Below are 24,607 nucleotides of genomic sequence, written 5' to 3'. Positions count from 1 at the left end.
TGCGAAAGTGTCAAGCAGGGAGTCCTCCTCAATGGCGTCAGAGTGCAGTTCCACCCCATGATGAGCAGCAGCCCGCTCGATAAGGGCATTAAATGCGGCCGTGTCCTCTGTAGGATAAGTTTTAATATTGTAGAGTTGCGCGTCCTGAGCATGTGGCGTGACACTTGGGTCTGTGGGGTCATCCCATGCCTGATCAGGATCCTGTGTTTCATCGGGATCTGCGTCCCCGGGGTAGATGGTATCGTCCCCACCATATTCCTGCATTGGGTCCGATTCAGAAGGGGTAGGAGAAAAGGACTGCGGATCTAAGTGGAGGGGATGGAGGTGCTCTTGTAGCACTGGTTCCTGCTCCGCCGGTAGCTTGCGTTTAAGAGGAATTTTGTATGGCACCTCTTCCCTGAGTGGAGTGATCTTGCGCTTGTGGAGCATGAGCCTGCCAGTGTCGGCGTCGATAAACTGTGGCCCTGAAGGGTCGTGTTCTGGTAGGCCAGAGGTGGTGGACTGTGTGTGGAGGACACGTGTCCGAATTTGAAAGAGTTTCGGTGCCGATGTCGGTGGCAGCCCAAAGGTAATGTTGGTGGGCTCAGAGTGCACTGTACCGTGTGAGGTAGCGTGGGGACCCGAGGTAGAGTGGAGGGCTACCTGGTCCCGGATACGTTGGAGAGATGCAGAGACCTGTTGCACAGCAAACTGAGATGGTGGTTTGGTGGGCATCTTGGTAGTAGGTGTGGAGGCCGACCCCGACTTTTTTGTCGGAAGGGGGTCACTGGCTTGAAGGGATGCATCGATAGTCGACGTAGTCGAGGACTTCTTCGGCATCGGTGCTTTAGGCGTCGACGTAGCAGAGGCGGCAATTTTGACTGCGGAGGCGACGGGCTTCGGTGTCGGCGCCGAAGGTGTCGGTGCCTTGTGGTGCACGGGGGCGCGCTTCTTCAGTGCGTCTACCGCGTCTGCTGCGGTGAGCTCGGCGCCGAAGTCTTTTTGTACGCGTTCGGAGCCGACGACTTTCTTCGGCGTCGGCGCCAAGGCAGTGGACTGTTTCGACGCCTTTGATCCGACCAACACCAGTTTCGCTTTCGATTTGGAAGGGACTGGAGCGATGGATGTTTTAGGGTTTAACAACCCGGTCGTCTTGGGTAACATTGGCTCTTGCATAGTGTTCAATGCCGGGCCGGAAGGCGGGGCCGAGGAACCATGGATTAGGTCTTGGGTAAGGCCCGAAGGCGATCCCTCGACCGGAGCCTGACGACTAATTTCGGCCTCCGTTTCGACGGATTGGCCTAACTCCTCGGGAGAGCTGTCTTCTTCAGCCCCATAGGCTTCGTCGATGTCCCCTACCTCGTCGACGGCTTCTTCACGTCGAAAGAGCTCTTCGTCATCGTCGTCCGATTGGGAACCATGCTCCGAAGCGGGGCTAGATAGTATTTCTTCCACGCTCTCGGCGTCCTCGTCCTCGGTGCTGAATATGTTGGTGGGTGCGGGCGCTGCCTGCTGCGCCTCGAGCCCCGCTGCCCGTCGGTTCCGTAGAGTTTTCTTGGATCGGAACCGCGCGCAGGCCATGCATTTTGATTCGTCGTGATCCGGCGAGAGACATTTATTACAGACCGGGTGGACATCGATGTGAGGGTACTTGGCGTGGCACAACGGACACCTCTTGAACGGAGTTCTCGATTCCATCGTCGATGGAGCGTCGAAGTTTGGACCAATTCGATTCGAAATTTTGAAAAGGGTGTGGAGCACTAGAACTAGTAGTCGACACCGAACGGTAACTGTACCGACGAAAACTATAGGCCTTTTGGCCTAAAACTAAGTATTCCGAAGTTGAGCTAAGATAGTTGCATCCGAACCCAATGGCGGAAAAAAACAATCTGTGGATGGAGAGGATGCCCATGCGCACTGTGGTCCAGGGGAGGAGTCACCCATCTCAGGATACTTCGAAGACTCTTCCAGGACAACAATGTGCAATCATCCGGACCCAACACTAGGCGGCGATCTATGCACAGATATGAATTCAGCAGCCCACATGCCTCGAACCTACAGTTACAGGTAAGTAACTTGTTTTCTTACTCCAGTATTGGAGCTTTCATAGATTCACATGCCTGAATCAGAATAGCGAGCAGTAAATAAATGCACAATTTTTGTTACCCAGAACCTCAAACAAGGGAACCTATATAGCGTGATAAAGATGGTATCCGTAAAATCAAATTCTACATATCCAAAATCCCTTGCAAATGGCATCCAATACAATAAACAACAATAAAATGTGCAAAAGTAGATATTAAAGGAAGGAGGGATGGTAGAGAAGGCTCACCGTTACTGGATAAGGTTCCTCAGCACCACTTCTCCCACCGCCACATCTCTCCCTGTGGCCGCATCCAAGCAGTAATGCCTGGTGAAGGTGTGCGTACTCGTCCAGGTCGCCGCCCTGCAGATATCCTGGATCGGTACTCCTGCAAATAGAGCAGTAGAGGTGGAGACTGCTCTTGTCGAATGTGCACGGACTCGTGCATTCAGAGGTCGACCAGCTGCCTGATGACAATACTCTATGGCACTGGAAATCCATCTGGCAATACCCCTTTTTGACAAAGGGAAACCCTTCCTGGGTGCGCTAAAGGCAACAAAAAGTTGTGAAGACTTGCGGAAAGGCTTAGTTTTCTGCAAACAGAACTTCAAACAACGCTGGACATCCAGCGAATAGAAAGCTCTTTCCGCCGCTGTTGATGGTTGTGGAAAAAATCGTTTGAGAATTAATGGTTCGTTCAGATGAAAGTCAGTTGGAACTTTTGGAATAAATCTTGGATTAGTCCTGAGTATTATTCTGTCCTCTTTGAATTGCAAGAAAGGCTCCTGGACCGTGAGAGCCTGAATCTCTCCCACTCTCCTGGCTGAAGTGAGCGCAATGAGAAGCGCAACTTTCCTCGATAGAAATTTCAGCTCTGCCCTGTGAATTGGCTCAAAGGGCTGTTTCATTAACTGGGAAAGAACAACGTTCAATTGCCAGAGAGGTGGTGGAGGTTTTATTGGAGGGAAAACTCGGAACAGTCCTTTCATAAATTGTTTGATGACTCTAGCAGATCACAGAGACGGACCAGAGGCAGTTTTTCTGAAGCGAGAAATTGCAGCTAGGTGTACCTTTATAGATGCAGGAGCTAAACCTGACTTAGCCAAAAGCAAGATGTATGGAATAATCTTGTGAGATTCCGAAAGCAACGGATGAATGTTAGACCTCTTGCACCATACACAGAACCTCTTCCACTTCATCCGGTATGTTTTGTTTGTACTATCCGCTCTGGCTCTAGATGGATTCTCCCTGCACTCTGTAGGGATGTGCAGATGTTGAAATTCGCAGTATTCAGGAGCCAGGCTGCTAAATGCAGAGATTTCGGATCCGGATGAAGAATTTCCCCCTGGCTCATCGTCAGAGGAGACGGTATCGGCTGCAGGCAAATCGGGCGCTCCTCTGAGTAAAAGAAGCTCCGCAAACCAATGCTGTCTGGGCCAGCACGGACTTATCAGGATTATCCTGCATGGTTCTTTCTTGATTTTCATAAGAACCTGCGGCAGGATGGGAATTGGAAGAAAGACGTAGCCAAAGATGCCTGACCATGCCATCAAAAACGCATTCCCCCAAGATGCCCATTGGGGAAGCCAGCTTGCGAAGAACTGGCATTTTCTGTTCTCCCTTGTCGCAAAAAGGTCTACTGTCGGAGTTCCCCATTTCTGGAAGATGTTGCTCAAAATCTCGTTGTCGATCTCCCATTCGTGACAGACAGACTTTAGTCTGCTTAGAGTATCCGCCTTGGTGTTCTGGTCCCCTGAAAGATGTTCCGCTGTAATGGATACTTCGTGTCATAGAGCCCATTCCCATATAAACTGGGCTTCTCGAGACAGGGAGAGTGATCTTGTTCCTCCCTGTTTGTTCAAATAGTGCATTGCTGTTGTGATGTCTGTTCTTACCAACACGGCTGCACCTTGAATCCTTGGCAGGAACGCCAACAACGCTAAGCGGACGGCTCTGAGCTCCAAGAGGTTGATATGCAATTGCTGTTTGTTCAATTTCCAGCGACCGCTGACCTGCAGATCCTGAAGGAATGCTCCCCAGCCCTCCAAGGACGCATCTGTCGTAACCACTAAAGGAGCTGGTTGAGTCAGGCAAGAAAGACCCTGCGAGATGTTTCGATTCCGGGTCCACCATGTTGCCGCGTGGATCATGATCGGCGTCACTTTGAGTATATCCTCGAAGGATCCTGTTGCTTGATGCCACTGAAGATCCAGGTGCTCTTGTAACGGACGCATCCGTAGTCTGCAGAAAGGTACGAGGGGAATGCAAGATGATGTCGTTCCCAGCAATGACTTGTACTTGCGTACTGAAAGAGACTTTCTTTTTATAAAAGCCTGGGATAGAGCTATTATTCCCCGCTGTCTTTCCTCGGAGGGGAATGCTCTGTTTACCTCCGTATCCAGAATTGGTCCCAAGAAAGTGATATTTCTTGACGGTTGCAGAGCTGACTTCTCCTCGTTTAGAGTGAGGCCTAATCTGGCAAATAGTTCCACGCAAGCCCCTGTTGACAACCGGGCTGACGCTGCCGATGGAGCCTTGACTAGCCAGTCGTCGAGGTAAGGAAATACTTGGTGTTTCTGTCTCCTTAGAACCGCTGCCACTGGAGCCAGGCATTTTGTAAAAATCCTCGGGGCTGATTTCAGACCAAAAGGAAGCACCTTGAATTGGTAATGATCTTCGGCCACCACGAACCGAAGGTACTGCCTGTGTGAAGGATAGATTGGGATATGAAAATACGCATCTCGTAAGTCCAGTTTGGTCATATAATCCCCTGGGTTTAATAGCAGCAGAATATCCTGGAGGGAGATCATTCTGAAGGATTGATCCGTGAGGTAAGTATTTAGAGATCTGAGATGGGGCGCCATTGAAGAACGTTTTTCTTGATCAGAAAAAAACGGGAATAAAATCCCCTTCCTCTCTAGGAATTCGGTACCGGTTCTATTGCTCCCTTTCGGACCATTGTCCGAATTTCTTGACGCATCTGATGTAAATACGTGACCTCTTGATATCTTGGTGGTGTACAAGGGGGGGGGATTTCCTGAAACTCTAGAGTATGACCGTATTGTATTATGTTGAGGACCCATTGGTCCGTCGTTATTTGCTGCCAATTTTGAAGATGATAGGAACTTCTTCCACCCAGGGGAATATGCGACATGTGAGGAATAGGTGTCACCAGACTGTCATTGCCTCCGGCTGGTGTCTTTCCCTTGGCGACCTCCTGTTTGTCTCTGTGAATATTGTTGACGATATGGCTGAGATGATGTGGAGTAGGAAGAATACCGGCCTTGTTGGTAACCCCCTCTATAAGAGGTTTGGCCCCTACCTCTTGAGCCACGAAAAGGAACTTTTCTATATTGTAATGTTCCCCGAGATTTCGCTGTTTCCGTATCCTTCTTGATACTCTGTAAGGCCTCATCAACATGCTTCCCAAACAGATCTTCTCCATTGAACGGAAGATTCAAGATCTTATTCTGGACTTCAGGCCTAAAAGATGTTGCTCCTAACCATCCTTGTCTGCGCAAAACAGCTGCTCCTCCCAAAGATCTGAAAGCCGTGGTCGCAATGTCCATTGCGCAATCTATGACTTCAGCCGAAGTCCTTTCACCTTCTTGGAAGATTTTCCTGGCTTCCTGTCTGTCAGCCTCAGGTATGCTGTCTATGTATGGTGATAGGTCGCACCACATTTGCCTATCATACCTGCCCAGGATGGCTAGGGCATTTGCCGCCTTGACCAGAAGGGCAGACATGGGCGAAAACCTCTTCCCTGCATTATCCAAGCGCCTACCCTCTCTGTCCGGTGGCGCTGAAATTGGAGCGGACAGATTCCTCGAATTTTGTTGCGCCGCTTGAGTTATAACGGAGTCCGGTTTGGGGTGACCTAATAAACAAGCCGGAGCATCCGAAGGTGCTTTGTATTTCTTGTCCAGTCTAGCATGCACTGGAGTAACCGTTGCCGGCGTCTCCATAACTTTGAGACCTTCTTCCCATAGATGACTCACAATTGGAAGAGATCTAACAGTCTTGCGAAACGGCTCTTTGTAATCCTATAAAAAGCATTCTGCTTTATCCGATGACATATTGAGCGCAAATCTCTGCGTGGCTCTCTCCATCAGCTTATGGAACCCTCCAATGTCCTCCGGATGAGAATCCACAGGCCTCGGTGAAGGAGATGAAGGGGACGGAATTAGATAATCATCCCTTCCTTACTAGGTTCCGTTATCTCCCCCTCCTCCTGCTCCTCATCGTCAGATGTGTCTAGAACCGGTTGCGGCAATGGTGATATTGGCACAGGAACCGGTACCTCTTGTCTTCGCACCGGTGTACACTGAACAGAGTGCGACGTAGCCACTGGAATCCTTTGGGTAGTATGAGGTAAAGGATGCCTCCTCTTATAGTCGTCCAACATGAACTGCAAATCAGTCAGTAGAGAAGCTGGAACACTCACCATCTCTTCCTGATCATGTTGTCGGGGGCGGTCTTGATAACCCCCATAATCATCCTCCCAGTCATCTTCCTGACATTTAACGTGTAACTGAGCGGGGCTACTTGCATAACCAAAAGGACCCTCATTATCTTCCTCCTGCGAGTCTTCCTCCTCCAACAAGTGGGATGGAACCAGAGGCGTTACCTTACTAGGAGATGTAATGTCCGGGGTAATCCTTTTTTTCCTGGCAAAATCCAGTTTTTCTGGCCCGTCGACGAGATTGCCATAGTAACCGCCGACTACACCGTCGTCGCTGATGAAGCCGTCGACGCTGTAGTCATCGTTGCCGTTGTCGACGATGCAGTTGTCACTGTCGTCGACGGTGCCGTCGACGACGTAGTTGTGGTCGTCGTCACTGTCGTCGTCGCTGCTGTTGCCGATGCCATCGTCGACGAGGTTACAGGTTTAATAATGACCTTTATCTCACTTTTCTTCGTCGACGAACCTACTTTCTTCGTCGTCGATCCCGTCGGCGATGAAGATTTTTCTAATTTTTCTTCAGGCGAAGTAGAAGCTGGTTTTTTAAGCGTATGTTTAATTTTAAGGGTTGATATTGAAGGCTCTGAACTTGTCTTCTTTGAATGCTTTACCCCTGAAGCACGACCCTTACTCTCCTTTTCCTTAATTTGAGGAGATTGAGGGACTGCGCTCTGAAGACCTAGATGTGATCTTTTTAACAGCATCTCAGGTTTCTCCCCTGAGGTATGAGCCTGAGGAGATCTACCTCTCTTCTGAGACCTCCTTGATACAGTTGACGCCTCATCACTGTCATTAGACACGACGTCCTTCCTGGTCTTAAGTTTTTGGAGCCAAATTAACAGTCTGCCTTCACGATCCCTCAGAGTCTTATTAGAAAAGGTACGACATACCTTACACTCCTTCGCCTGATGGTGTGGGTAAAGGCAGTATATACAATCTTTATGAGGGTCGTCAGTATATAACCTCTTCTTTGAACAGGTGGCACAGGCTCTAAACAAGCCCTTCTCCTTATCAGCCATTCTCCAACAGCTGATGTAGAAAAATCAGTTGAAAAATCTCCTCAATCTAGAACCAACTGTAGAATTTGAGCAGAGCTCAAAGGAGACTCCCTAGCACTACGTGCGGTAGAAAATCTGAGGGGCAGAAGGTTCTCTCAGGAGTGCTCTAGAGGGTGACAGGCTCTGATTGTTTCAGAGACAAGTTTGGTCCTTTTTTACATAACGAAGGTTATGGGTTGCAAAGGAAAATGGGCCTAGGCCTTTTTTCAGTTTGCTATACTACTAAGCAATGCTTTTTTATGTAGCAGAGACTCCTGTCTCGACGACAGGGAATGATTCAGGCATGTGAATCTATGAAAGAGCCAATACTGGAGTAAACTTTTTTTTACCATTTTTAGCAGACCAAAACAGGTAGCTATTACCCCTCTCACCTGTGGGGAAAAGGAAAGAAGCACTATCAAATTCACTCCAAGATTACACGCCAACATAGTAGGGTCTGGTAGCGGCAGGACATCATTTGGCCAATAGCCGTTGTCCCAGCTGGGTGGTGGAATATTAAAGAGCAGGATTTCTGTCTTGCTGGTGTTGCATTGAAGGCAACTGTCATGCATCCCTTGGAACACAGCTATCAAGCATGCCTGGAAATTGCTCAGTGTGTTGGGTACGTTTCTGCCCAGGGTGAGGAGCAGTTGCGTATCATCAGCATAGGATACTATTTGCACTCCAAACGATTCTATCAAGGTTGCAAAAGGGATCATATAACCATTGGATAATGTGGGGCTCAATGCAGCCCCCTGAGAAACCCCAAAGGGATTTGGTTCTGAGGCAACTGGGGCCACCTAAACTGATTGGGACCTGTCTGCCAGAAAGGAGAAGAGCCACGCCAAGGCTGAGCCACAAAAGCCTATAGAACTGAGGCGCTGCAGGAGTGTCCAATGAGAGACCTTGTAAAAAGCAGAGGATAGATCAAGGAGAATCAGTGCCACCTGCTTCCCCTAACCCACCGCTAGTCTTATTATATCAGCCACCTTCAGCAGTGTGGTCTCAGTGCTGAAGCCCGGGAGAAAGCCCAACTGGGAGGGGTGCAGTAACTTGTTCTGCTCTAAGAAGGCAGAGAGCTGTAAACTTTTGTGCTTCTCTAGTAATTAATGGTGGCGCTTTTGGAGAACAGAATATGGGGAAGGCAAGGGTCATCAGGCGACCCAGATTTAGATGTTCACAGTGCATGAGCAGACTCCATCAAGATAGAGGCAAATTCCTGTAACAATTGGCCACACTGGGACGATCTAACCTCCAGCCGAGCCATGGCGCAACTAATTCCCATGGAGACAGCGTTTGTGACATCTAAGGATTCCACAATGGTTTTGATTTTAGAATAAAAGAAATTGGAGAGTTGTGTGCAGAATTTGATAGAGGGTGTTAATGGCTGCAGCAGGGTGTCCAGGTGAGTAAACCTTTTAATGATTTTAAATACCTCACCAGGTTTGTTGTGGGATGTGTCAATCTGAGCTATGAAAAAAATCGGAGTGTGCTTTTTTGATTGCTTGGTGATACGAATTCAAAGCTTCTTGTATATAGATCTGTCATTAGGAAGGAACTCATGCCGTCAGCTCCTTTCTAGTTTCCTACAGTACTTTCTGAGCTCCTTGAGCTCATTGTTGAACCAAGGGTCTGAGTGTCGTTTTCTTGAGGGCATGATATCTCACTGTTTAATGGGCACTCTGCAGTCGGCTGCCTGCATAAGCCAGGTGTAGACCGATCGAGCATTGACCTCAATGTACCCGCTCATTTAAGGAGTAAGCTCGCTCAAGGCAAGGCTGAACTCCAAGGGAGAGACAATCACCCAATTTAGGTGGTATAGAGAGGAATGCGTCCTTCGCTTGCGTGGCCATGGCCCAATGTCCAGTGAAAGTAGATGACGGCGTGGTCAGACCAGACAAGGGATCTTATACAAAGTACAGAGATTTGGCTATTGGAAAAGATGGTGTTTAGAGTGTGACCAGCGACGTGAGTGGGTTCGGTCACAAACTGCTGCATGTCCAATGATGACATATCTGTAGGAGCCCAATCCACATCATGTGTGACCTTCTCTTTTGTCCTGATCGGAAGGTAGTCTAAACATTTAAGATCACACTTTGAGAGCCTGACCTGCCTGTTTGAATATATACTCTTTAGACCATTTGTTGCCGGACCACAACCTCTTCTCGTTATAGAAATGTTCAGGAAAAGATACCCTGCAGTGCACTGGTAGTTAGTACAATTTTGCTATGACTGCTTTCCAAATGTACAGTCCGACAAATGGATAAGGGCCAACTTTTCACAATCGATTCCTTGTATTATCTTTAGCATCGGAAAGCTCTGCCGTTAAACCTGAAATAAACCATGTGTCCAAGACCACAATCTATTCTTCTCTTACTCTCAATGCCGGAACTAAGTCTAGGACACAACGTCCCGCCAGCATCGTGCCATGACACAGTAGAAGATATGCTTGAGCCCTGGGTGAGGGCAGGAGCAGCAGTGACCAGAAGAAAAAAGAACAAGGCCACCCTACTAAAGATGTATGTGACAGATGCTAAAGAATGTGAGCGGATGAGGAACCTGGGATACCTGAAACCCCAGCTGTCCTTGAACAAAGAATGACATCTAGACATCAAGATGGCCAAGGATGTGCAGGATAAATTTAACTAATGTACCCATTATAAGTGCCTCCCATCCACCCCTCCACCACAGCACCCACTAACTTTCCCCAATTTTGTTGGACCAGACATTATCCCTTTTTCACATCCTTTTTTATCCATACTGGATCATGGATAGAAATTTTGTGGATGAAGATTGTCGCTATGATTTCAGAATGAATATGCTACTTACCAGTATGCATCTGTTCTTGGCATGTAGGGCTGCTGACATTCATATCTGTGCATAGATCGCCGCCTAGTGTTGGGTCTGGATGTTTGCACGTTGTTGTCCTGGAAGAGTCTTCGAAGTATCACGAGATAGGTGACTCCTCCCCTGGACCACAGTGCGCATGGGCATCCTCTCCATCATTAGATTGTTTTTCGCCATTGTGGCAGTGATGGAGTAGATACAGTAAGTGATGACCATGCTATACAGTAATTCTGAGAGCTGAAGCTGCTACAGGCGCCGGGGAGGAGGGTGGGCGATATGAATGTCAGCAGCCCTACATGCCAAGAACAGATGCATACTGGTAAGTAGCATATTCAGTTCGAGGCATGTGGGCTGCTGAATTCATATCTGTGCATAGAATACATAGCAGTACCTCCTATTAGCGGCGGCTACCAATGCCAGCTGCAGCAGTCTGAAAAAGAGTTTTGAGAACAGCCTGTCCTACAGCTGCCTGCTGTTTTGAGTGTACATCTACGCAGTAGTGTTTGGTAAATGTATGGATAGTGGACCATGTGGCTGCTCTACATATTTCCTGTAAAGGAATGTTTCCCAGGAAAGCCATGGACGCCCCTAACTTTCGTGTTGAGTGGGCTCGTGGGGGAATCGTTCGTGTGCGTTTAGCTTTTTGATAGCAAATTTGAATACATTTAACAATCCATCTGGCTATACCTGCTTTGGAAATGGCGTTGCCCTTGTGTTGTGGAGAAAAGGCAACGAAAAGTTGTTTTGTCTTTCTAAAGTCCTTAGTTCTGTCTATATAGTACATGAGGGCCCTCTTTACATCTAGTGTATGGAGCATTCTCTCAGCGACATTTTGTGGATTTTGAAAGAAAACAGGCAGTTCAATAGTTTGATTCATGTGGAACTGCGATATTACTTTAGGCATGAATTTGGGGTTGGTACGTAGTACGACCCTGTTTGTGTGAACTTGTATGAATGGCTCTTGAATGGTTAGTGCCTGGAGTTCACTAACTCTTCTTAACGAAGTGATTGCTACTAGGAAAGCTACTTTCCAGGTGAGGAATTGAATCTCACATGAGTGGAGAGGTTCGAAGGGTGGACCCATTAGTCTGGTGAGGACCAAGTTGAGGTTCCACACTGGTGCTGGTGGGTGCCTTGGGGGAATCACTCGTTTAAGTCCTTCCAAGAAGGCTTTGATGGCAGGCACTCTGAATAAAGAGAGGTGCTGCCTGTTTTGGAGATAGGCTGCTATTGCGGTTAAATGGATACGGATTGGGGTGTATGCCAGATTGCATCGGTATAAGTGTAAGAGGTAACAGATTATGTTTTGAATGGATGCGTCTAGCAGGTTAATGTCATTGTTGGTGCAGTAAATGACAAACCTCTTCCATTTAGCTGCATAGCAAGCTCTGGTAGTGGGTCTCCTGGCCTCCTTGATGATCTCCATACAGTCAGGTGGCAGGTTTAGGTAGCCAAACTCTAGGACTTCAGGAGCCAGATTGCCAGGTTCAGCTGTTGCGGATCTGGGTGCTGAATTTCGCCATGGCTCTGCGTTAAGAGTGCAGGTTTTATCCGCAGCCTTTGATGCGGCACCACGGAAAGTTCCAGAAAGGTGGTGTACCATGGCTGGCGCGCCCACGTTGGAGCAACTAGGATGAGTGTCAGTGAGTGCTGTCGCAGTTTGCGTGCCACCAGCGGTATTAATGGCGCTGGGGGAAAAGCGTACGCAAATCTGCCGGACCAGTTCATCCATATCGCATTGCCCTGCGATTGCGGATGTGGGAACCTGGCGGCAAAGCTTTGGCATTTTGCGTTTTCGTTTGTGGCGAATAGGTCTATCTCTGGATGACCCCACTGTTGGAAGTACGGTTGGAGTACGGATGGGTGTAGCTCCCACTCGTGCATCTGGTGGCTGTGTCTGCTGAGCAGATCCGCCATCTGGTTGTCCTTGCCGGGGAGGTGTTCCGCCATGAGGAATATGTTCCTCTGAATGGCCCACTTCCACATGCTCTGAGCCAGGTGAGACAACTGTGGAGAGTGTGTTCCTCCCTGCTTTTGTATGTAGTACATGGCAGTCATGTTGTCCGTCCGGATCAACACAACTTTGTTGCACAAGTGTACTTTGAATGCCTTCATGGCGAGGAAGATTGCTATCAGTTCCAGAACGTTGATGTGCATCTTCTTTTGTTGTGTTGTCCATAGTCCCTGCACTGTGTAATTGAGTACATGAGCTCCCCATCCCTGGAGAGAGGCGTCCGCCGTCAGTATTATTTGTGGAATAGGCTCTTGGAATAGTCGGCCCTTGCAAAGGTTTTGTGGATTCCACCAATGCAGAGAGTTGTATTCCCGACCGCTCACCAACACTAGGTCTTTTAATTGCCCGTGAGCCTGATTCCATTGACGTGCTAAGCACTCCTTAAGCGGGCGCATATGTAGTCTCGCATGCGGGACTATGAAAATGCAGGAGGCCATCATGCCTATCAACTGCATGAACACTCGCGCAGGAAGGGAGTGTTGAGGTTTGAACTTTGAGATCAGCAGTTGCATGCTGTTGATCCTCACTAAATTTGGCTGAGCTGTGGCTGCCAGAGTATCTATGGTCGCGCCCAGGTACTGTCGTACGTGTGCGGGTTGTAGATGTGATTTTGAGTAATTTAGTGAGAATCCCAGACTGTGAAGAAGGTGAATGGTGAGGGACATGTGGCTGGCACATTGCTGGGCTGACTTTGCCTGAACAAGCCAGTCGTCCAGGTAAGGGTAGACGTGAATGTGTTGTCTCCGTAGATGTGCAGCCACTGTAGCTAGGGACTTGGTAAAAACCCTGGGTGCTGTTGTCACGCCGAAGGGGAGGACTTTGAATTGATAGTGCTGTCCCTGAATAGTGAACCGGAGATATTTCCTGTGTGACGGGTGTATGGGTATGTGGAAGTACGCATCTTTGAGGTCTAGTGTGGCTAGGAAGTCTCCCTGGCTGAGCAGCGGGAGAACCTGCTGTAGGGTGAGCATATGAAAATGCTCTGACAGAATGTAGTGGTTGAGGGGTCTCAGGTCTAGTATAGGTCTGAGCGACCCGTCCTTTTTTGGGATTAGGAAGTACAGAGAGTACACCCCTGTCCCCTGCTGGTTGACGGGCACGACCTCTATTGCACCTTTTTGCAGCATACTTAGCACTTCCTGCTGCAATAATGCTATGTGCTCTGCGGACATAGGACGGTGCTTTGGCGGTATTGTGGGTGGAGTGGAGGTTAATTCGAGACAGTAACCGTGCTGGATAATATCCCTGACCCACCTGTCCGTGGTGATGGTTTTCCACGTGGACAGGAACCGCTGGAGTCTCCCCCCCGACAGGTGTTATGTGGTCGGGGGGAAGGGAGAGGGCGTCACGTTTTGTTCTTGGGTGAGGACCTGGTGTTGCCGTAACCGCGTCCTCTGCCCTTGGTGCTGGAGCCACGATATCCACCTCTGTTGGTTTTATCGTAGGTACTCTGTGTGCCCCCTTTAGTGTATTGCTGCTGTGACCCCTGGCCTCTAGCTGCTCCCCTATTCCCGGGGCGACGAAAGGAGCCACTACGAAATGTCTGCGTTTGCAGAGCTCCCATTGACTTCGCAGTGTCAGTGTCCTTCTTTATTTTTTCTAAGGTGGTGTCAACTTCTGGGCCGAATAAGTAGTCGGGGTTGACTGGCTGATTCAGGATGTTGTTTTGAATCTCTGGTTTGAATCCGGAGATTCTTAACCAAGCGTGTCGTCGTAACATGACGCTGGTGTTTATCGCACTTGCAGCTGTGTCGGCAGCATCTAGTGCGCACTTAATGGATGCGTTGGTAAGAAGTTGTCCCTCTCTGATGAGGAGCTCCGCTGCCTCTTTGTATTCGTCTGGCAGATGCTGGAGTAGTGACTCTAGCGTGTCGTAGTGTGAACGATCATAGCGAGCCATGAGGGCCTGTGTATTGGCAATGCGCCAGATGTTTGCTGCTTGAGCTGCAATTCTCTTGCCTGAGGTCTCCAGCACTTTGGACTCCTTGTCTGGGGGAGGAGCATCACCTGTTGTTTGCGAGTGGGCTCGTTTGCGAGCGTTAGCAACCACCATGGAGTCCAGAGGTAACTGACCTCTAATGTACATAGGGTCCCCGGGCGCAGGTTTGTATTTTTTTTCAATCCTGGGGTTTAGCACCCGTGCCCTGGTTGTTTCCTTGAAAATGTCCTTTGCAGGCTTGAGAACACCTTTCAACATGGGCAAAGTTTTGACAGTTCTCTCGGAGGAGGCGAAAGTGTCCACCAAGAAGTCTTCCTCAACTGTGTCAGAGTGGAGTTGTACTCCATGATTGGCTGCAGCACGTTCTATGAGGGCATTGAAGGCAGCAGTGTCCTCTGTGGGAGATGTTTTTACGCCGTAAAGCTGCGTGTCCTGGGTATCTGTTGCGGCACCCTGGTCTGCAGGGTCATCCCAAGCTTGATCTGGGTCCTGCTGCTCTTCAGGATCGATATCCCTAGGGTAGGTGGTATCATCACCTATGTAATCCTCCATTGCGTCCGTGTCGGAGGGCGTAGGAGAAAAGGACTGGGGATCCTGATAGGACGTGTGCAAGCGTTCGTATAGAACCGGTTCCGACTCTGCTGGCAGTTTCTGCTTCAGAGGGATTCTGTAGGAGTCCAAGGCCTGCTCTGGCGTGACCTTCCGTTTTCGGAGCATGAGTCTGCCAGTGTCGGCGTCGATGAATTGTGACTGTGAAGGCTCAGTAGGAGAGTGTCCAGTAGATGGGGACTTTGTCTGGCGGACACGTGTTCGGATCTCGAACATCTTCGGCGCCGTGGATGGCGGCAAACCAAAAGTGATGTTGGTTGGTGCCGAGGGTGCCTTTGGAGCCTTGTTCGGGTCGGGGCCCGAAGTGGACCGGAGGGCTGCCTGTTCCCTGATGCGTTGCAACGACGCCGCGACTTGCCGCACCGAGAACGCCGAAGGTTCTTTGGTGCAGAGTGGTTCCGTAGAGGTAGGCGTCGACTGCTTCGGAGCCACAGGGTCATCGATCCGAGGAGAGGTATCAGCGGTCGTCGGAGCCGATGACTTGACGCGTGTCGCTGTCTTCGAAGTGGACTCAGATGGAGCGGCCATTTTGACTTTGGTGGTCGGGGCCGACTGCTTCGGTGCTAGGGGCCAAGGTGCTTTTGTGGGACCGATGGCCTTCCTTTTTGGGTCGGTACCGATATCTGCTGCAGCGAGTTCGGCGCCGAAATCCCTCGTAGTGCCTTCGGAGCCGATGGTCTGTGCTGGCGTCGAAGGAGTGGAGGTCTTCGAGCCGACCACTGCCAGTTTCACTTTTGGTTTCGGTGGAACTGGTGCGACGATTGGTTTCGGTTTCATTGAAGGGAAACCAGTCTTTTTCGGTAATAAAGGCTCGTGCTGGATGTTCGAGGCCGGGCCCGAAGGCGGGGCCGAAGAACTTTGGGATTGATCTCGGGTAAGGCCCGGAGGCGATCCCTTGACCGGAGCCGTAGAATGACGCACTTTGATAGCCTCCGTTTCGACGGGTAGGCCTGGCTCTTCACCAGAGCTATCTTCTTCGGCCCCAAAGGCCTCATCGTAGTCTCCTACCTCATCGACGGCTTCTTCCCTGTGAAAAAGCGCTTCATCGGCGTCTTCCGATCGGGAATCGTGTTCGGAAGCGGGGCTGGAGTTTACTTCTTCCACGCTTTCAACATCTTCGTCCTCGGTGCTGAAGATGTTGGCCGGGGCCGGTGCCGATTGCTGCGCTTCTAATCTCGCTGCCCGTCGATTCCGAGAGTCTTCTTGGATCGGAATCGGGCACAGGCCATACATTTCGATTCGTCGTGATCCGGCGAGAGACATTTGTTGCATACCGGGTGGACGTCGATGTGTGGGTATTTGGCGTGGCATACAGGACACCGTTTGAATGGGGTCCTCGATTCCATCGTCGATGTAAGGTCGATGTTCGGATTAAACGGATCCGAAAAACTGGAAGAAGTTTCTAAACTAAGCAAGAAAGCAGTCAATACCGAGCGGGAACAGTACCGACGAAAACTAAAGGCCTTTTGGCCTTAAACAAAATTTTCCTAACTTGAGCTAAGATAAGCACATCCGAACCCAATGGCGGAAAAAACAATCTAAGGATGGAGAGGATGCCCATGCGCACTGTGGTCCAGGGGAGGAGTCACCTATCTCGTGATACTTCGAAGACTCTTCCAGGACAACAACGTGCAAACATCCGGACCCAACACTAGGCGGCGATCTATGCACAGATATGAATTCAGCAGCCCACATGCCTCGAACATAGTTGTACCACCCCAATATGTTTTAAGAATCTGGAAATATCACATTTTGAGGATGCATTTACACCGGGACCTTCAAGTTCCCCAGTTACAAGTGGGAGTGTATGGCTTAAGGGAGTGACCCAGGTCCAATTAATTCCCATGCTACTTAAGGATTTTGACCGTGACAGCCATTCACAAGAAACTGGTACACTTACAGTGATTACTAGTCAATTTTCAGCACAAGTGGTGCCCAGTTTGAACTCTGGTAGCCATTTAACGTTGTAATACGTTTAACAACCACGAGAGACCCATTAACTGCATCCTGGAACTGGATAGCAAATAGTCCATTTGGGCACTATGAAACAATCATTTCACATGGGAAGGAACCACTGTTCACTTTAAGGAGTGGATTTTTTTGGGTTTATAATATTTTTATGCTCTGTGTAGGAAAGTGCCCCTTTTTGCATGGTTGCCTCCCCCATGTTGCCTGATGTTGATGCTCTTTGACTAAGTGTCACTGGGTTCCTGCTAACCAGGGCCTGTGTTCTTTCTCTAAAACTGTACCTTTGCACCCCCAATTGGCACCTCTCTGGCCACATGCAAGTCCCTTGTAAAAGGTACCATGGGTGCCAAGGGCACTATGACCAGGGAAGGCCTCTAAGGACCTCAGCGGTACAAAAGGGGGTGGTGATGGACGGAGCATCAGAACCAATCAAACACTCACACCCAGTCAACAGATCTGGGTTTGATCCATCACCGTTCTTTAGCCCACTCTGCCACCCCAGTTCAGACATGGCCATATGCAAATCAGTCTGACCCTGTGCCTCATGGGAACAGTCCAGCCCGAACTGCTAAGCCATGCCTTCCCTGGACCGGAAACAAGCTTCCTAGGACCGGTTTCTGGCATTTCAGCCGTCTTCAGCCAGGCTTGCTTGAATCGAGTGGCAAAGTGAGCAAGGGACTCACGTCTGAGCATACCCTGCCAACTTATGGCGAACAAAGCGGTACAAAAGGGGGTGGTGATGGACGGAGCATCAGAACCAATCAAACACTCACACCCAGTCAACAGATCTGGGTTTGATCCATCACCGTTCTTTAGCCCACTCTGCCACCCCAGTTCAGACATGGCCATATGCAAATCAGTCTGACCCTGTGCCTCATGGGAACAGTCCAGCCCGAACTGCTAAGCCATGCCTTCCCTGGACCGGAAACAAGCTTCCTAGGACCGGTTTCTGGCATTTCAGCCGTCTTCAGCCAGGCTTGCTTGAATCGAGTGGCAAAGTGAGCAAGGGACTCACGTCTGAGCATACCCTGCCAACTTATGGCGAACAAAGCGGTACAAAAGGGGGTGGTGATGGACGGAGCATCAGAACCAATCAAACACTCACACCCAGTCAACAGATCTGGGTTTGATCCATCACCGTTCTTTAGCCCACTCTGCCACCCCAGTTCAGACATGGCCATATGCAAATCAGTCTGACCCTGTGCCTCATGGGAACAGTCCAGCCCGAACTGCTAAGCCATGCCTTCCCTGGACCGGAAACAAGCTTCCTAGGACCGGTTTCTGGCATTTCAGCCGTCTTCAGCCAGGCTTGCTTGAATCGAGTGGGCAAAAGAACGATGGATTTAACCCAGATCTCTTGACTGGGGGAGAATGTCTGCATTGTCAGCATTCCGTCCATCATTTGTTTGTTGTAACACTTTTCGCCCTAAGTGGAATGGGTATTCCCAGACGTGGGACCCGTGCTCACTACGCCACTGGAGTCAAGCTATCCTGGCTGATGACGGCTGATAGCCAGAAACCGGTCCTAGGATGCTTGATTCCGGTCCAGGGAAGACATGGCTTGGCAGTTCGGGCTGGACTGTTCCCATGAGGCACAGGGTCAAGACTGATTTGCATATAGCCATGTCTAAACTGGGGTGGTGTAGTGGGCAAAAGAACGATGGATTTAACCCAGATCTCTTGACTGGGGGAGAATGTCTGCATTGTCAGCATTCCGTCCATCATTTGTTTGTTGTAACACTTTTCGCCCTAAGTGGAATGGGTATTCCCAGACGTGGGACCCGTGCTCACTACGCCACTGGAGTCAAGCTATCCTGGCTGATGACGGCTGATAGCCAGAAACCGGTCCTAGGATGCTTGATTCCGGTCCAGGGAAGACATGGCTTGGCAGTTCGGGCTGGACTGTTCCCATGAGGCACAGGGTCAAGACTGATTTGCATATAGCCATGTCTAAACTGGGGTGGTGTAGTGGGCAAAAGAACGATGGATTTAACCCAGATCTCTTGACTGGGGGAGAATGTCTGCATTGTCAGCATTCCGTCCATCATTTGTTTGTTGTAACACTTTTCGCCCTAAGTGGAATGGGTATTCCCAGACGTGGGACCCGTGCTCACTACGCCACTGGAGTCAAGCTATCCTGGCTGATGACGGCTGATAGCCAGAAACCGGTCCTAGGATGCTTGATTCCGGTCCAGGGAAGACATGGCTTGGCAGTTCGGGCTGGACTGTTCCCATGAGGCACAGGGTCAAGACTGATTTGCATATAGCCATGTCTAAACTGGGGTGGTGTAGTGGGCAAAAGAACGATGGATTTAACCCAGATCTCTTGACTGGGGGAGAATGTCTGCATTGTCAGCATTCCGTCCATCATTTGTTTGTTGTAACACTTTTCGCCCTAAGTGGAATGGGTATTCCCAGACGTGGGACCCGTGCTCACTACGCCACTGGAGTCAAGCTATCCTGGCTGATGACGGCTGATAGCCAGAAACCGGTCCTAGGATGCTTGATTCCGGTCCAGGGAAGACATGGCTTGGCAGTTCGGGCTGGACTGTTCCCATGAGGCACAGGGTCAAGACTGATTTGCATATAGCCATGTCTAAACTGGGGTGGTGTAGTGGGCAAAAGAACGATGGATTTAACCCAGATCTCTTGACTGGGGGAGAATGTCTGCATTGTCAGCATTCCGTCCATCATTTGTTTGTTGTAACACTCTAAGGACCTCAGCACATATTGTGCCACCCTTAGAGGCCCTGTAGCCTAACACTAACACACACTGCCCTTGAAGGCTGCATGTTTTGGTGCAGAGAAGTATTAAGATTCAACATGGCACACATAACTGTGTGTCATGCCTACAACCCATTGGTTGTGGTATTTGTAAGACACCCCTCTAGCTGGGTGCATTATACCACTGGTGAGGGTACAGGTGCATGAGCCCTGCACCCCTACAGTGTCTAAGTCCATTCTTAGACATTGTAAGTGCAGAAAAGCCATAAAGAGTATATGGTCTGAGAGTTTGTCATTAAGAACGCCACAGCACCATAATGGCTTTAGTAAATTCTGGGAAGTTTGGTATCAATCTTCTCAGCCGATTAAACCAACACCGATGCCAGTGTGGGATTTAATGCCAAATGAACTCAGAGGGCATCTTAGAGGCGCCACCTGAAAAATGACCTAACTCTAGTGTCCTGGCTGAGTGGCTGCTCGCCAGCTGCCACCTCCAGACATGTTTCTGGACCGCTGGGTCGAGGGCTTCCCGGTCTTGGGGTTCTGAAGCAAAGCAAAGCAGAGGTGCCAAGCCTCCTCCCCCAGATTGGGCAGGGTCCACGAAGGGGAAGCTTCAAAGGCCTTTCGCTTTTGTGAGGTGACCCAGCCATTTGCTGCTCCCAGCAACTGGCCTACACCGGTTCTAACCCCTAATTTGGGAGGGAGAATCGGTGGGAAAACCAAGATAGGAGGAGAGGTGTGCCCACCTTTGCCAACTCCACCCCTCGGGTGGAGGAGGCGTGGCACAACTCTCAGTCCCTGCCATCTTGAAAATGGGAGACCCAGCCAACCAGAGAAGCTTATGCCTCCTTCCCACTGGAGGATGGCATAATAGGGGGTGTACCCACCCCAAGGAAGGGACACATTGGTCTCAACCTGTACCTACCTGAAACGCCCCTAAATTTGGCATTTAGGGACAACCTCGAACCTTGCCTCCTTAGACAAGCATGAAGGACTGAAGAGCCATGCTGAAGGAAGAAGAGGACGACACCAACTGCCTTGGCCCCAGCCCTACTGGCCTGTCCCGCCCTCCACCTGCTCCAGCGGAATCCCAGTGTGTACTGCAGTCCGCACCCCCCAGAACCCGGAGGACCTGCCCTGCCTTCCCTACAAGACTTTGTCTCCAGTGAGCAACGTACTTGCTCAAGAACCAGACTCGGGCTCTACCCAAATCCGCGAGCCAGCACCTGACGCCCAAAGCCCGAGTGGCCCAACACCACGAAGTCTCCCCAGCGATCCTCACCTGGGATCTCGTGATCCCTGACCTACCTCAAGCCTCCCGATGATACCTGCAGCCTCTATCTGGAGGGTCCCCCCAAACGCAACCGGAGCTGGTAAGGTAACCCGATGCATAGAGACACCCCTCCACCAACACCCCACGGCCTTGGGTGGCCCAACTGACTGTCCAGCCAACTCCCTGCATCCCAACTTACCTCTCCCACCAGTGGTCACCTCCAGCATACCTATAATCACAAAAGACATGGGTATTTGCTTTAGGATCTGCACATCCACAACAATAGTTTGAAGTTCATCGATATGTATATCTTAAATTTCACATATAGAGGTGCTCAACGGTGTCAACAATACCCACCCATCAGGGTATCAACGCATTTAGGACAAACCCAAATGCTACATATATATACACAGTACACCTTAGCACACCCAAAAAGAGTGACTATAATCCTAAGTTTGGCAAAAGAACAACACATGCACAGTAAACAATAGTCAGTATTTCAAGTGTCCATAAACACAGTCGTATGACAAGAAACTCTCCAATCAGGTCCGGTTGCAGATTTTTTAATGAACAAGCAACAACGCAGAACAGCAGCAGCCGACGCGCGTTTCGCCCTCTGGGCTTTTTCAAGGCTTGAAAGTCGAGGTTATGGCTCCTAGCTAGTTCAAAGTCGCAGAGTATATATTATAACTTGGAAAATTAGTTCCCGAATAACCGCCACCTATATTACTCTCCGTATCACATGAGAATGTATGCGGCCGAGACACGTTCTCAAAAGCGGTTTGTCGTCATGGTAAACCCACTGGACCTTGATAAGTCCTCATTCAAGGCGAAAATCTGGTGAGAAACGTATGGCAACTCGCGTGTTGGCTGCTGCTGTTCTGCGTTGTTGCTTGATCATTAAAAAATCTGCAACCGGACCTGATTGGAGAGTTTCTTGTCATACGACTGTGTTTATGGACACTTGAAATACTGACTATTGTTTACTGTGCATGTGTTGTTCTTTTGACAAACTTAGGATTATAGTCACTCTTTTTGGGTGTGCTAAGGTGTACTGTGTATATACCTCCAGCATACCTCCAGCATACCTCCCTGCGCGAACCTGCAGTGTTTGTTCCGACCCATTGAAACCAACAAGGCACCAGACGCCAAAGCAGCACCCTTTGCCTTGAGCTCAACACTAGGAGCTCTGCTCCCTCAACTCTGTGGCTTGCCCGAGCAAAGCCACCAACCGACGGCCCCCTTGCCCCATAGGCAAATATTGGGCCTCAGCACTCTGCATTCGGCTGCCCTAGTACCGCTGAGGGTGCTTTGTGAGTGCATCCTTGACCCTTGGGGAACCCTTGTTCTAACCCCAGAAACTCAACCGTAAAAACCGATAATGCAATTCTACGGAGGAAATTAGGTTGACTGTTTTCCTCTGAAAAAGTTCTAAGCGTTGAGTTGTGTTTGTATGGAAACCTAAGCAACTGTGTTTTAATGCTAAACTGTTCTACTACCCTTGTCTAAGAAATGTCCCAATGTGATATCTAGGCACATCACGCTGGGTAGAAAAGGGAATCTAAAAAGTACTCTAAAGAGCAATCTGAAAAGTAATCACAAAGTAATTACAAAAAACTACTGTCTTTAAATATTTTACAAACCTGTAACAAAGTCAATTTCATCCAGCGTGCTTGTTTTGATCAACTGGTCTTGAAAAGAACAATTCTACTTGCCTTTACCAAGTCCATTTTGGTTCTAAAAGGAATATGCTACTTACCAGTATGCATCTGTTCTTGGCATGTAGAGCTGCAGAGTCACACACTGAGGATAAGATCGCCATCTGGTGTTGGGCTCGGATGATTGCAGGTTGTTGTTGTCTTCGGAAGAAGCCTTTGGTCACGAGGTTGGTGACTCCTCCCCTGGACAACAGTGCGCATGGGCATCCACTCCATCGTCAGATTGTTTTTTCGCCATGATGGGAAAAGATGGAGTGTATAGGAATGAAAGAAAGGATGTCCATGTGTAATGTCTAAGTAAGACGGATGCTGGAACAGATACAGGTCCCGGGGAGGCGGGCGGGCGTGTGTGACTCTGCAGCTCTACATGCCAAGAACAGATGCAAACTGGTAAGTAGCATATTCCGTTCGAGGCATATGAGCTGCAGATCACACACGGAGGATAGATTATACAGCAGTGCTTCCCCTTAGCGGTGGTCGCCTGTATCCGTTGCAGCAGCTTGAAATAAAGTTTTTAGGACAGCCTGGCCCACTGAGACCTGTTGTTTGGCCTGCACGTCAACACAGTAGTGTTTAGTGAAGGTATGCGTGGTAGACCACGTGGCTGCCTTGCAAATGTCTTCTAAGGGGATGTTACCTAAGAAGGCCATAGAAGCCCCTATTTTACGCGTGGAGTGCGCCCTAGGGGGAACTGTAAGTGTACGTTTAGCCTTTAGGTAGCATATTTGGATGCATTTAACTATCCACCGGGCTAGGGGGCGTGGCCGAGCCGAGCTGCAAGATGGCCGCCGTGTAACGGGGCTCTGCCGGCCGGACACCTAATCCGTCAGACAATCCGACCTTTGCCTTGCTCTTTGACCATCAAATTACACGGCGGGAAGTGCCCTGGTGCAGGTGATCCTAGCGGGGCCACTGCGGTTGAAATCGGCCTCGGAGATCCGGAGCTACTCGGCCGGGCTGGCCGAGCGGCTTTTTGGGCGCCGAGCTGGGCGGAGTCTTCTCATACGCGAGGCCCTGGTCGAAGGCCGAGATCGGGCAGATACGAGGCGGCTATCGTGGACCCAACTGAGACGTGGTGAACCCAGCGACTGGCGCCCGAGCGGCTGCGGTGACTTCCGGACGTGCTGAGACCTGGCCACTGTTGGAGAACTGGTGACTGGAGGGGGCCGAGCTGGCGGACTGAATGACTAGGCCTACCCGGCGTGGCTACGCCCTGATCCGGTGACTGGGCCGATGGGCCTGCTGGAGTGGGGAGTTGGGAGAAGTAAGCCGTGGCGCCCGCTGGGTGGGCCCGATCCCCGCCCGCAGAAGGTGATATCCGGCTACCGGTACCTGCCGACGACCTGCTCTAACCATCGTGTGCCTGCAGGCCGGGGAGACACTGCGCTGGAGAGGCCTACTGGGCGAGTGGACGGTTAGGCCGCCATTATTCCCTGACTAACGCAGACCCGCGCCCTGAATGGGACGAATGCTGGCCTGGTCTTCCCTACTTGGCGGTGTTCCTCGTGCGGAGGGGGTGCCTGTGTGGTTACCATTCCACCTTGCGCTTGGTGGCCTGCTTGTGGCTTGTTACCCCTCACCGCCATTGTTGATAAGTGGCGGACACTAGGGGGAGAACCATGGGGAAATCGGACGCGAAGCAGAGGAAGCTCCCCTTCGAGAAACAGCCTTCCCGCGGCACCGATGCGGTGCCGGAGTCGCAGACGGTGGTCCCTGAAACACAGTTGGACCCAACACCGGACGATGATGTCAAAAGTATGTTCCGTGACCTTAAGGGCTGCCTTAAGGAAATTGACGGAAAACTCGACTCCATGGCCCAGCGGCTGGATGGCATGTCGCACAGGGTCGACAAACATGAGGAGCGTATCACGGCGATGGAAGCGAGGATCGCGGACTGCGAGGAAGGCCACGGAGACACCCAGGAGAAGTTGCTCCGCATGGACAGGGTCCTGGA

The 24,607-nt window shown here is 50.2% G+C and overlaps 1 protein-coding gene across 9 annotated transcripts in view; it reads right to left on the bottom strand.

The window, feature by feature from the left end:
- LOC146871736 (zinc finger CCCH domain-containing protein 11A-like) overlaps positions 1 to 24,607 on the bottom strand; it is an 858,888-nt gene that overhangs the window by 250,360 nt on the left and 583,921 nt on the right. For 3 of the 9 annotated variants that reach the window (XM_085651270.1, XM_085651268.1, XM_085651272.1), the window contains one exon: positions 21,135 to 21,164. The exons of the other annotated variants lie outside the window; for them this stretch is intronic. In XM_085651270.1, coding sequence (XP_085507396.1) covers positions 21,135 to 21,164 — 30 coding nt within the window. The remainder of the gene's footprint in view (positions 1 to 21,134; positions 21,165 to 24,607) is intronic. 9 annotated transcript variants of the gene reach the window in all.

Source organism: Triturus cristatus, chromosome 1_1 (genome assembly GCF_964204655.1).
Source record: "Triturus cristatus chromosome 1_1, aTriCri1.1, whole genome shotgun sequence".
Taxonomy (NCBI): Eukaryota; Metazoa; Chordata; class Amphibia; order Caudata; family Salamandridae; genus Triturus; species Triturus cristatus.
This window is presented reverse-complemented; position numbering and strand designations above follow the sequence as displayed.